At 46.9% G+C, this 13,432-nt stretch overlaps 1 protein-coding gene across 5 annotated transcripts in view; it reads right to left on the bottom strand.

Moving 5' to 3' along the window:
• Window positions 1–13,432, bottom strand: part of Slc25a25 (solute carrier family 25 member 25) — a 33,598-nt gene that overhangs the window by 14,255 nt on the left and 5,911 nt on the right. The window contains exon 1 of one of the 5 annotated variants that reach the window (XM_087899770.1): window positions 2,769–2,898. The exons of 2 other annotated variants lie outside the window; for them this stretch is intronic. Coding sequence is in view for 2 of the 3 variants with exons in the window: in XM_048432096.3 (XP_048288053.2) it covers window positions 2,296–2,514 (219 nt within the window). In the remaining variant the exon portion in view is untranslated. Of the gene's footprint in view, window positions 1–2,295; window positions 2,743–2,768; window positions 2,899–13,432 lie in introns of those variants that run through there. 2 more of the 5 variants (XM_048432096.3, XM_048432097.3) reach the window with 2 other exon arrangements.

Genomic DNA, 13,432 nt, shown 5'->3' with positions numbered 1-13,432 from the left:
GTAAAGGAGCAGTTCCTTTCATGTGCATCTACCAGGTCCACGGCCAGCCTTCCCATCCTGCCACTCTATCCCGTCCATCCTGCCACTCTATCCCGTGCCCACTTCGGGTATGCTTCTGGGAGTGCAGCACTGAGTCGGAAAGTAACTCTTGTTTCTCTGCAATGACTCAGACCAAGCCAGAGCTGTGAAGGAGCCTGGCAAGCCCCACCCTCAAGGCTCTCAAATCCCATTGGCTGCTCCGTCATTTTATGATCGGGTTGCCATGACAGCCCAGTGTAGCAGGTTTCCAATGAAACCTGCCTACACTCGGTAATTACACACACAATGAGCACAATCCTGGTGGCCCCTCAGGATCTAAGCTCCCCTGTGCAAGCGCACCTCCCACTTCAGACAAACGGCTTTCTTTCCCAACTTTCGGATTAACTGTGAGACAAAGATAAAGGGGAAACTGGAGTAGCTCCTATAATAAGAGCCTGCAGGAACCCGACTCACAGACGTGGGGGTGGAGGGTGGGGTGAGAATGAAACACTGTGCACTGGACAACGAGAAGCCTGAGAACTGAAGGCTCTCCAGCCCGTTTCCCAAGCTTGCTGGGGGCTTCCTGCTGAGAAAGGCAGAGGCTGATTCATCTCGTGTGCACTCTGTGCAGGGTAAACGCTGACTGCTGCTGAAAGTCCTCAATACCGACTTTCAGAGTCTGCGCTGTTTGGAGGTGCTCTCTCTTTTCCTGAGCTGTGCCTGCTGCTCTGCCTCCCTCCTGCCCTCCCTATGAAGCCCACCAACCCACTTCCCCTCCCAGGAACAGAGTCAGTAAATGGTGTGGGTCTCGCAGGTCAGGCTAGAAAGTCCCACCCAAGGCAACCCCCTAGAGGCAACCCTGACAGAGTACCCATAGGAAGCTAGGAAGTAGAGCAGTTATTGTTAAAGTTTAAAAAGTGATCTTTCCCCAGCATGGTCTACAGAGTGAGTTCCAGGACAGGTTTCACAACTACGGAGAAGCCCTGTCTCCAAGACCCTCCCCTAAAAGTGATCTTTTTAAAAGCTAATTCAGGGCAGAGATGAGCAGGGCTCAGCACAAATGAGCACACCGCTGCTCCTGGTCTCAGAGAGAAAGTGGCACCCTCCTCCAGTACAGTAAGCTCAATGCCTCGGGCAGGACAACGGGGACTCCACTTGATGTCAAGGCTCAACTACTGCAAAACTTGTCACAGTAAAGTCCCCATCTACTGGTGCAAGCTAGGCAAGCACTTACAGGGGGATTCAATGTGACATTTTGGGTGCATCTATCATATGTCAAACACGGGGGAGACTTCTCCTCGCCCTGACTGAAAAGATTCTGGAACAACTCAGGGCTTGAGTAAGGCTGCACCTGCTGCAGACAGCCCATTCTGTTCTAAGTGAGCGCTCAGTCAATCCCGCTGAACAGTTCTCTGAAGCGAAGTAAACAAGGTTTCAAAAAGACTGAGGTCAAGTCTCAGCCCTCTTCCCCTAAGGTAACTGGGCGATGTACTGAACTTTTCTGTACTTCACTTCTCCAGCCTCCAGCTGGGGAGTGCTGTCGCTTACCTTGGCTCCTGTGAGGACTGCACACAAGTGTGAAAGGCCCTGACACTTGGCTGACCCTGGTGGCTGTGGTCAACTCAAAGGTCAGCAGCCTCTACTCATCCACGACGCCAGGCTCTCCTACGATCCATCCCCAACCTTGACCTTCCTCTGGGGCCTCAGGTAAACAAATCCTAACCCACCTGGCAGGGGAATGTGACCTTCATAAAGCTGACAAGATCTGCCCAGTTTAACCTGGCACCAGCATTTAGGAGGCAGAGACAGGCAGGAGCCAGCCTGGTCTACATAATGCGTTCCTGGGCAGCCATGGCTACATAGTGAGACCCTGTCTTGAAAAGAAAAACGAAAAACAAAACAAAACAAAACTCAAAAAACAACAACAAAAAACCTGTCCCCTTTCAAGGAACCGTCTCTTTCAACTGTCCTCTCATGCTCTAGATAAATGAAGACACTACTTTAGTTCACCCTTACTTTCAAAGGGCTTGTTCAGTGAAACAGACAAACCCAGAGGCTAATCTACTGAAGTAAACCTTTCCCCTCAACAACCAGTTTACAGTGATGACAGACATTTTGAACCAAATCTTGTGGCCTTCTTCATCACCCAACATTTCTCCAACGCTGAACTTTTTTTTTCTTTTTTCGTTCTCCCCCCAACACTCATTTTTCCCCCTTCCAGGAAAATGACACCAGCCCAGCCCCTAAACTAGAAGGTCCTCTTGGAGGTGCTGTTACCTTAGGAAACTGTTCTGCAGGTCCGACCACCAGCAAGATGGTGGGTCTCTTTTCCGTGGCCTCAGCCCTTCCGTTTTGTTTCCCCAAAAAGGTGGGCATCTGGTCTCCCCGAGCAGGGGCCTGAGTGCCTTTGACTCCATGATCGATGCCCTCTCTGGAATCTTGGCACCCAGCTCTAGGGAAAAAGCTAGACAGAAAATGCCACAGCATCTGTAGCATGCCGGCTTCCTCCAAATGCCACTGCTGATGACTGTTCACTTCTTAGGGATGTGACCACAATACCAAGGGTCTCTAGCTACACAGCTGTCTGGAATCTAGCTGGGAATTCCCAGGCTTAAGCTCTACAAGCAGGGGCTGTTTCCTGCTTTTTCAAATTCGCTCGTGCCTAGCCTGAGAAGTAGCTCACTTAGGGAGCCTCCTCCCCGGCTGCTAGCAATAAGGAGAGCAGCTGAGCTACTTCAATCAAAACTCACTTCGTCAGGTGATGGACGATCAAAGGCTTGGCTCTTTTTTTCTTTTTATAATGCAAAAAAATGATATCCAGACAGACCTCTCTTGAGACGGAAACAACTTGGGGCTCCCAGTCATTCAGCCGTCCTCGCTCATTCCGCAAGCTCAGGACAGAGAATCTAGTCTGCATTCTCACTGCAGCAGGGCCCGGCCAATCACCTCTGCCGACACTACCGGGTTCATTATCCCGACCACCAACCCTCCAATCACAGGCGGAGTATTTCCTGCCTGCAGCCCAGCTAGTCCGCTGGGAGGTACAGACCAGGTTCATTTTGCAGAATCTGAGCAGGCTCATCTTTGGGGACAACTTCCCGCTCTCCCCAGGGTACCTTCCCGAATGCCACTCACCACATTCAACGTGATCTAGGGTCCTTGGCAACAGCTCCTAAGTCACTTAGCATCACTCTCTCCTCCCATTATTCAATTTTCTCCAACCCAAGCCTAGCAGAAGGCAAGCCTACAGGGTAGTTGTTTCCTGAGATCACATCAGAACGCGAACTCCTCTGCCCCACCCCCACCCCCCCAACCCCGCCCTCGAACCAGGCCCTGGACTCATGTCTGTCCCCTTAGCTGGGCAAATGACAATAATAAATCTTTAGTTTCACGGCAGACAAATACAAGTGACCAACTACCATCCCTCACAAAGGTGATTCAAAATGTTCATAATTATTCTATTTTAAAGATACAAGCTCAAGGCTGGGGAGATGGCTCTGCTGGTAAAGGCACTTGCCAAAGCCTGCAGATCTGAGTGTGATCTCGAATTCACAGGGGGAGCCCAGAACCTACTCCCTCAAACTGTCCTCTGACCTCCACGTGTGTGTCCACAAATATATACCTAAACATATTTACACACATAAAAATCACATTAACAGATGTAAGCCCCCCAAAAGTTCATTAAATTCTTGGGAAAGGATGGGAACCTTCAGCTTCTCCCACTGTTACAACACCCAGAAAAGAAACCTAGTTGGGCCAGGCGGTGGCGGTGGTGGCACACGCCTTTAATCCCAGCACTCAGGAGGCAGAGGCAGGTGGATCTTTGTGAGTTCGAGGTCAACCTGGTCTACAAGAGCTAGTTCCAGGAGAGGCTCTAAAGCTACAGAGAAACCCTGTCTCAAAAAAATTTAAAAAAAAGGGGGGGGGGACCTAGTTGGATACCAGCTTTCAAAAGCTCCAGCCCTCTGCATCACAGTTTCAGTTTTAGTTTATTCTGTAGATGTGAGAAGTACTCATACACGCAAACCCACAAATAAACACATTCACACGTACACATAGTATCTTTGTTACATAACTTTGCTTATAAATTTTCCTTTATTTTTGAGAATTCCTTAAATGTATCCAAAGAAATGATCTACTCATTCCCCCAGTTTCCCTTATGCCCCCTATACTTTTTTTTTTTTTTTTTTGTAAATAACCCACTAACTCCAGTTAGTGTTGCTCACAGATGCACAAGTCTGGAGTCATCCAACTGGAGCATGAGAAACCTATAAAAGTGACCTGCTGGGGTACCTGGTGACCTCAGCTGGGGTGGGGCCTTGAGACTATCTATACCAGGATTGCGGCTGTCTTGATCCTGTTTGATCTGGAGTAGGTAACCTCGTGACCCTCACAGTCAGGTGTGTGCAGAAGCTCCTCTCACAACACTCCACCCCATGCATTCTTTCTACCTCCTCTTCTAAGATGTTCCCTGAGCTGGGGCTGGAGAGAAGGCTCAGAGGTTAAGAGCCCTGGCTGCTCTTCTAGAGGTCCTGAGTTCAATTCCCAGCAATGACATGGTGGCTCACAGCCATCTATAATGAGATGTAGTGCCCTCTTCTGGCGTGCTGGCACACATGTAGACAGAACACCATACACAATCAATCAATCAATCAATCAATCAATAATAATAATAAAAGATGTCTCCTGAGCACTGGCTTTGGTGGTGGAGGTTACTATAGCTGTCCTGTTTAGGGCTGAGCACTCAGTCCCTTTCTCAGCACTCTGAGGGTCCAAATCTCTCTGCTGACTGCTGCCCACTATAGAACACCAAGGACTAGAGCAGCCCGGGTCTGCTGGTGTTCCAAACTGGGTGAAGGACTTTTTATTCAGGACAGGGTTTCTGAGCAGCCCTGCTGTCCTGGAACTCACTCTACTGTCCAGGCTGGCCTTGAACTCAGAGATCCGCCTGCTTCGGATTAATGGTGTGTTCCACTACTCCTCCCGCCACCCTGGGCTAAGGACTTTTCTTTTTAAGCATACTGGAGACTGAATCCAAGGCCTTATAACACTAGGCCTACCGATGACTTACAAACACCCCCAATTCCTTCTAAGACTGTCTAAGTTAGGGTTTCTATTGGTGTGATAAAACACCATGACCTAAGCAACCTGGGGAGGAAGGGTTTATTTCATCTTCCATGTCCTAATCACAGTCCATCTAAGAAAGTCAGAACAGGAACAGGAGGCAGAACTGGTACAAAGGCCATGGAGGAGTGCTACTGGCTGGCTGGCCCTCACTGTTTGCTCAGTCAGCTTTCTCATAGCACCCAGGACCACCAGTCCTGCTGTGGCCAGGCTGCGGTGGCGCACACCTTTAATCCCAGCACTTGGAAGACAGAGGCAGGTGGTCCTCTGTGAGTTCAAGGCCAGTCTGGTCTACAGAGCAAGTTCTAGGACAGCCAGGTTACACAGAGAAACCCCATTTCAAAAAAACCAAAGAAATAAAAATAAAAATCAATAATCTTTATTAGTGATTCAATATTCTTTCTTTTGTTCTTCTGTCCCCACCAAACACATATCGCCCCTACTAAGGACGGAATCTAGAGTCTCTGCTAGCAAGAACTCTGTCACTGAGTTATATCACAAGCACTTAATAAATAAAACTTCTTTTCATAAGCCAGGAAGTGGTGGCACATGTCTTTAATCCCAGCACTCAGGGAGGCAGAGGCAGGCAGATCTGAGTTCGAGGCCAGTCTGGTCTATAGAGTGAGTTCCAGGACAGCCAGAGATACACAGAGAAAAATAAAAACAAACAAACAAAACCCCCCTTCATTTTCAGATGGGGTCTCTAAATTGTTCAGGCTGCCCTTAGACCCATTCTATATCCAGACAGTCTTGAACTTGATTCTCCTGCTGTACCCCCACCCCAAGAAGCTGGATTTATAGGCCTTTGCCACCAGACCATGTGCAAAATGGGGACAGTTAATAGAACTGTTTTTGCTACTTTGGGCCAGTCTAGAGCCAAGACCCAATAAATACATCAATTCTGTAATTGTGTGTGTGTGTGTGTGTGTGTGTATTTGATACTGGGGATTGAATTTAGGGCCTATCCAAGCAAGACAAGTGCTCTACCTACCAAGGCCCAGCCCTAGCCTAACAAGTTAATACTCTCATACACTTAAACCCTGCTTAGGCACAGAAAGGCAGAAAAATAAAGGAGATAGTGATGTTTGGGGTACCCGCCTACAAAATTTCCTCATGTAGTAGGTATTGGCTTTTAATCAAACTTCTCCATATCACGGAGCTGAATTACAAACACCAGGGCTTCCAGTCAGGATTATGAAGAACTGATTCACACCTTCCTGCCTATAACAAGAAAAAGCTATGGCTATATGAAGCAATGTTTTCAAGCCATTGAGCATGCACAAAGGCCAGTGCTTCCTGAGAAAAGTGTAGAGGAGGCAATTGCTGCACTGCCATGGTTTCCTGCCTGGAGTTTCCAGGCTCTCATGCAGAGGAAGAGCTTGAATGGAGCTGGGCAATCTAAGCTCCCAACATTAAACGGATAAGGCTGCTATCAGAGTATTCAGAGGCAGGGTACAAAGAGGAGACAGCTGCAGAGGGAACCCTCACAATCCAGGTTTAAGGAAGAACACTCAAGAGAGTCTGGCTTCAAACCAGACAGCACCTATCAAAGAAAGCCCTCTGAGGTCCAGTCTGTTTCAAACAACCACACCCAGACTCAAGCTGAGGGGTATTTTATCACACGCGTCCCATCACCTGCACAGACCAGGACCTGCTATGCCTTGTGTGTGCTTTCACCAATATTCTGTTAAAACTCTTCCATCTTAGTGGTTAATACAGCCCATCTCTCATGCCGCGGCACCTAACTCAGAGCACTGGGAAGATCACTGGTTTCTTTGGGGTCACCTGTCAATTACCACATCTCTAATGCTACTTCACTCAGCTTCCTGGGTTGGAGGCCCACCCAACTCTAACACAGGGCTGGCACAGACAGCTTCCGAAACCTGCAGCCTGTACGCGTTGGCAGCTCAGTAAGATGAGGGTGCCCATCTGCAGTAGAAAGCCACACTTCAAGAACCCGAGCCTGCTGAGAAAAAGGTTCTAAGGAATGAACCTGGTGGCAAGCAATTAAATAAATGGCTTGTTCCAAATGACCCGAGGAAATAAATGTCCAGGGTAGAATGCCCTCGCAGAGCACACAGGACCACTACAGAGGGCCGTGGAAGCCTCATAACAGAGCCTACAGGAGTGCCTGCTCCCGTGCCAACGATGCCCACCTCAACTCCACGCCTGTCTACCTATCTAACTACCTGCTACTCATCTCTGCATTACTTTGCATAACATTCAGAACAGGTGCTGTCAGCAGAGGGAACACCTGCTTTTTAATGAAAAAATGAAGCCAAACTTCATTTGACAGAAAGCCAGTTTGATTTGGCTGACTGATTTCATAATGAGGACTGATTATGCCAATGAGGCCACAGGGAGGCCCCTGTCCACCAGCTAAATGGGTCAAGCCTGAGCTCGAAGGCAGCGGTTCTCAATCTTCTAATGCTGTGGCCCTTTAATACAGTTCCTTATGATGACCCCCAAGCATAAAATGATTTTCACTGCTACGTCATAACTGTAATTCTACTACTGATGAGTTGTAATGTAAATATCTCATATGCAGGATATTGGACACGTGACTCCAGTGAAGGGGTCACCCAACACCCCACCAAGGGGTCGAGTCCCACAGGTAGAAAATCACTCTTCTGAGGCTTTTTACCAAAACCAGAACTGAAACCAACAAACAAAAGATACAAATGTGCAAAGAGACACACAGGAGTTCAAAGTCACGTGGTCACGATTTACTATTTCAGAGGCACAATTGTAGCAGGTAAGGGCGTCTAAGCTGGAACGAATCAACCAGCTAATTCAATTCAGTTCCTCGCTAAGCTATTCTGTGGGAGCCAGAGTTTCAGGATGTAAGGCAGGATGGACAGAACAGACCCTCCTGCCTGTGACTCAGCCCTCAATTAAAGAACAAGGAGCAGCCAGCCCTTGTCCCCTGGCACTGCTCAGGCGGTAAAGGTGGTAGTGTTGAAAAGCATGGAACCCCCTAATCTGCATCTAGGAAGGAAACAGAGAAAACCCCTGACTGGGGCAGAGAACAAGAGGCCTACACATCAGTCTCCTGAGAGGCTTGTTCCTGCTGGTGAAAGCCCGCCCCATCGTTCAAGGTGAATGAATGCCTTTTCAACAAAGATGTCTTTTTCTTGTCTCTAAAAGAAAAAGTGTACAAAATTAGGACAAGAATGAAACCAGTCTTCACTGAAACACGCCATGATCTACGTTCTCCCCAAGACCACGGTTCTCATTCTGATTAGATTATCTACCAAGTTCCTGAGAGAACGTAGACACGAACTGAGGCCAGCATGTAAAACCCCACGTGCCTAAAACAATCAAAACCTTCCCATCCACACCCTTCCACTTTCTCTGAGTCCAGAGGCAAACCTGTGGCCTCAGTGGTACAGTGTATGCCCAGTTTGCACAAGGTCCTGGGATTTGATCCCCAGAGCTGCCAAAAACAGTTTTTGGTTTCTCAAAAACTGACTTAAGGATCAAAGCTTGGGATCAGGCTAGATCAGGTAGGGCCACCTGTAGCTCCAGCACATGGAAACCAGAGGGAAGAAAATTATATGAGCCCAGGAATTTCCAGCCAGCCGGGACAATCCAGCAGAGTCAAACAAAACAGATCAGTGATGCGGTACCCCCTTAACTTCCCAAGACCACAAGCATGTTGGGACACAAAGGCAGACAGGGATGTACTCACGGCCAGACAGGGTAAAGCATGAGAGTGTGTCTCAGGAATAAATAACCAAATAGCAGGAAGAGGAAACTACTCAGACTGCCTTCCTCAGGCGGCAGAACTGTCAAAGGTAGTTGGGAGAATTCTAACAAAGAATGACTTGTTTGAACCAGACCAGCTCTTGAAAACCATTCAGAAATATATTTAATTATGAAATTATCTACTTCTCTGGTCCTATTTTCCTTTTCCTATAAGTTGGAAATGAAGAAACTCTAGGAATAAAATTACACCTACAACATGAAAGAAAAATGGGGGGCTGGAGAGATGGCTCAGCGGTTAGGAGCATTGCCTACTTTTCCAAAGGTCCTGAGTTCAATTCCCAGCAACCACATGGTGGCTCACAACCATCTATAATGAGGTCTGGTGCCCTCTTCTGGCCTGCAGGCATACACACAGACAGAATATTGTATACATAATAAATAAATAAATATTTTAAAAAAACATGAAAGAAAAATGGAGAAAAGTGAGCTGCGTCCCAGTGTGTTCTACAGGTGCTACTGGATCAGCTCCTTCCAGCGCCTCCGCAGAGCCCTGGGCAAGCCGCTTCCTTGGTAAGCAGAGTGGAGGCTGAACTGCACACCTGAATGTGCTCCAGATCTAACATCCTATGGGTTCAAAGTCCACCTGAAGATAACATTTCTGGCCAGTACAGATGGCTGTGAACAACTATAACCCCAGTGCTCGGTGGGGGTGGAGCAACATTTACCTTTTGAGGGGCTTCCTCAACATGACCAAGGGCCTTAACAGGCTGAAATGGGTTATGCACTGATGTGCCAATGTCATAGGCTGAAAGAGCACACTGTAAAGGTTTTTATCTGTTTCCATACACAGTGGCCTTGAACTTGCAGTTCCGCCTCTTCCTGAGTGCTGGGGTCACTGGAAAGTACACCTAGTGCAATACTGTAAAAACTTTAAGGGTAAATTCCTATCCCATAGGAGGAAGGAGACTGTGTGCTGAACTCAACTGGGTAGACTCAAAATAGTGGGTTCTGGTACTGACTTGGCCCAACTTCTAGGCCTCAGACTCAAGCGTGTAAAATAGCACTGGCTGGTAAAACCTTCAAAGGTTTTAACTAAACTCTACTGAAGCTTGCCTTATCAACCTCAAAGTCATCTCTGAAATTGAGACAACACTACCAAAGACTAACGAGAACAAAGTGCTCGTAGGTCAGTGCTGTGAGCATCTGTGTCCCAGGAAACATCTGGACTGAACACCCACAGTTATAAACAGTAATCTAGTCCTTCAGAATGTCTTCATTTTAATCTTCCCAAGGCTCATAAGCCCAGGCTTCTCAGAACCCACACCTGCTTCCAAACTGCTTTAGCTTGTGGATGAGTCAGCTCTCCACGGTCACACTCCCTTTACTCCTGATACCCTTTCACTTCTCACTTACGCAGACTGGAGGCAGAAGCACATTTAACCAATTTGAGGCATTATGTTTTTAAACAGTCAACAGGAGGAAAAGTCACCTGGTATGTATCAGACCCAGTATGGTGGATCACACCTACAATCGCCGCTACTTGGAAAGCAGAGGACAACTGCCTAGGCTACAGAGTAAACTCTCAAGGTCAGCCTGGGCAAATTAGCAGAATCTAATCTGATACCCTCTTCTGGCCTCCACTGGCACCAGACAGGCACATGGTGCATGCACATACATACACACACACACATACATGCAAACAAGCGAACATATATACATAAACAAAAATAAATCTGGGGGCTAGGGAGATGGCTCAGTGGTTAAGAACACTGACTGCTCTTCCAGAGGACCCTGGTTCAATTCCCAGCACCCACATGGCAGCTCACAACTGTCTGTAATTATAGTTCCAGGAGACCCAACACTCATGGCAAAACACCAATGTACGCAAAATATAAATAAGTAAATATTATAAAAAATAAATAAATCTGAAAAAGATTAGATCCGCCTGCCTCTGCCTCCCGAGTGCTGGGACTAAAGGCATGTGCCACCAGCGCCCGGCAAAACATTAATTCTTAGCATAAAAAAAGTCGGAGGCTAGTCAGGTAGTGGTGGCGCATACCTTTAATACTAATACTTCAGAGGCAGTGGCAGGCGGATCACTGAATTTGAGGCCAGCCTGGTCTACAGAGCGAGTTCCAGTGGCCAGAACGACACAGAGAAACCCTGTCTCAAAAATTATCGGAGGCCTGTTGCCATGCTGCAGATGACTGCCCCGCCACCATGTCACGCAGCACAAAAATGTTCCAAGAAGTAGAACACTTGGGGTAGGGCAAGAACAAAGGTGCTGTTTAAGAACGTGAAACTTGTTGGGCTAAGGCGGGCCATTCCTTTGATCTCCTGAACTTCTGACCATGGAAGGCAACAGGTGTCACAGCATGACTCTCTGCAAGCTTCCTGGTGGCCAGAGTGAACCGGGAGCACGGCAAGTCTGGGTGAAGGGAAAAACCCGAGTGTTTTTGGAATACTGGAACTTCTGACACAAAATAGAGTCACCTGGAAAGAGATACCCTCAGCTGAGGAACTGTCTCCATCTGATTGGCCCATGGGGTTTTTCTTAATTGCTAATTTATATAGGCAAGGACAGCCTACCATGGCAGTGCCATGCCTAGGCAGGCGGGCCTGGCCTATATAAAAAGGCAGCTGAGCAAACCAGAGGAAGGTCAGTAAGCCTCTGTGGTCTCTGCTTCAGAATCAAGCCTCTAGATTCCTGACTTGATTTCCCTCAATGATGAACTAACTGTACCACAGGAGCATAAACCAAATAAATCCTTTCTTCCCCCAAGTTTGTTCTGTCGGTGTTTTCACAGCAACAGAAAGCAACTAGAAAAGAGAAATCTAAAAGAAAAACTTTTTACATTATTAAAAGTGGACAAAATCTGGAAAAATACATACACACACACAAACATAATATATAAATTGAACCATACAACCAGCATCTGAAATGAGAGATTCAAACTGCCATACTGATAAAGAATCTTGGGAAAGGTAGACCTCCTGGTCATGGTCCTGCAGCTAGCAAACAAGCTATAGAAACATCTGAGTCCAGATCATATACCACACAGATCGACTATTTAAAGGGCACAATTGGGAGCTAGAGATTTAGCTCGGCTGTATTTAGCAATGAAGCACAGCCCTGAGTTTAATCCCAGCACTGAATAAACTGGGTGTCTGAATAAACTGGGTGTGGTGGCCTACTTCTGCCTCCTAGCACAGGGCAGGCGGGAAGTTCAGGAGGTTAAGGTCATCACTGCCAACAGACTAAATTCAAGGCCAGCCTGGGATACAAGAGAACCTTTTGAAAAAAAAGTAGTTTTCAGTATCTCTGTAGGTGTGTTAACAGTCATTTTTCACCTGAAGACATTTTAGCATTCAAGAAGAAATCCTACCATCCCTCCTTACCATATTTCTATTTTATCTCTGGACTAGATCACCAGTAATCCATTTTCTGTCTCTATGGGATTCCATAGACAGACCATAGAATGCACGCTCTTCTCTCCACTGGCTTCTCTGCCTTGGCTGAGTCTTAGCAAACACTGTACTCTATCAACTTCCAGGAAGTCATAAAATGCATGCAAGGTGCATTACATAAGATGCGCATGTGAACACCTACAGCTTTTAGCAGGATCGGCAGACATCATGGGAGGATAACACAGCAAGTTTCCCAATTTTTGTACGTGTATTGGGGGCAGAGGTCAACAAGGTCTCACACGATGCACCCCAGGCTGATTTCAAGCTTAAAAACTTCCTGTCTCAGCCTCCTAAACTCTGGGATTACAGGTGTGCGCCACCATGACTCGTGGTTTTCAAAGTTTTACTAATTGTTTTTAGTCAGTGTATAAAATAATGGGTTTCATTTTGACATTTTCATAAGGATTGGTTTATGGCTTCCTAAAGGGGTCCTGCATGACTGCTCTTCTGTTCTTGAAGGCACGTTTCAGCACATGACTAGCTGACATAAGACTACAGGTCTCAGGTAACAAAGAACTAACATGATCCGGGTTACAGGTTAGATGACCTTCCTTGAATGACGCTGCAAAGTAAGGGGAAAGGAGAACAGGAACTGCATGACTTTGGTGGTCAGTGACTCTTTCAGATCTCAAAGTTCTAGGCCAGATGTAGGGACACACCTTTAATCCCAGCATTCTGGGAAGAATATACGGACCCCTGAGAGTTCAAGGTCAGTCTGGTTAACACAGTAAATACCAGCACAGCCAGGGCTACAGAGAGTAACCGCGTCTTTAAGCAAAAAAAAAAAAAAAAAGAAAAGAAAAAGAAAAAGAAAAAGAAAGAAAGAAAGGAAAGAAAAAGAAAAGAAAAAGAAAGAAAGAAAGGAAAGAAAAAGAAAAGAAAAGAAAAGGAAAGGAAAAAAAAGAAAGAAAGAAGGGAGGAGGGAGGTGGTGGCGCACACCTTAAATCCCAGCAGAGGCAGGTGAATCTCTGTGAGTTCAAGGCCAGCCTGGTCTACAAGAGCTAGTTCCAGGACAGGCTCCAAAACTACAGAGAAACCCTGTCTCAAAAAACCGAAAAAGAAAAAGAGGAGCTGGAGAGATGGCTCAGTGGTTAAGAGTGCTGGTTGTTCCTC

Source organism: Myodes glareolus, chromosome 21 (assembly GCF_982192425.1).
Source record: "Myodes glareolus chromosome 21, mMyoGla1.1, whole genome shotgun sequence".
Classification (NCBI taxonomy): domain Eukaryota; kingdom Metazoa; phylum Chordata; class Mammalia; order Rodentia; family Cricetidae; genus Myodes; species Myodes glareolus.
This window is presented reverse-complemented; position numbering and strand designations above follow the sequence as displayed.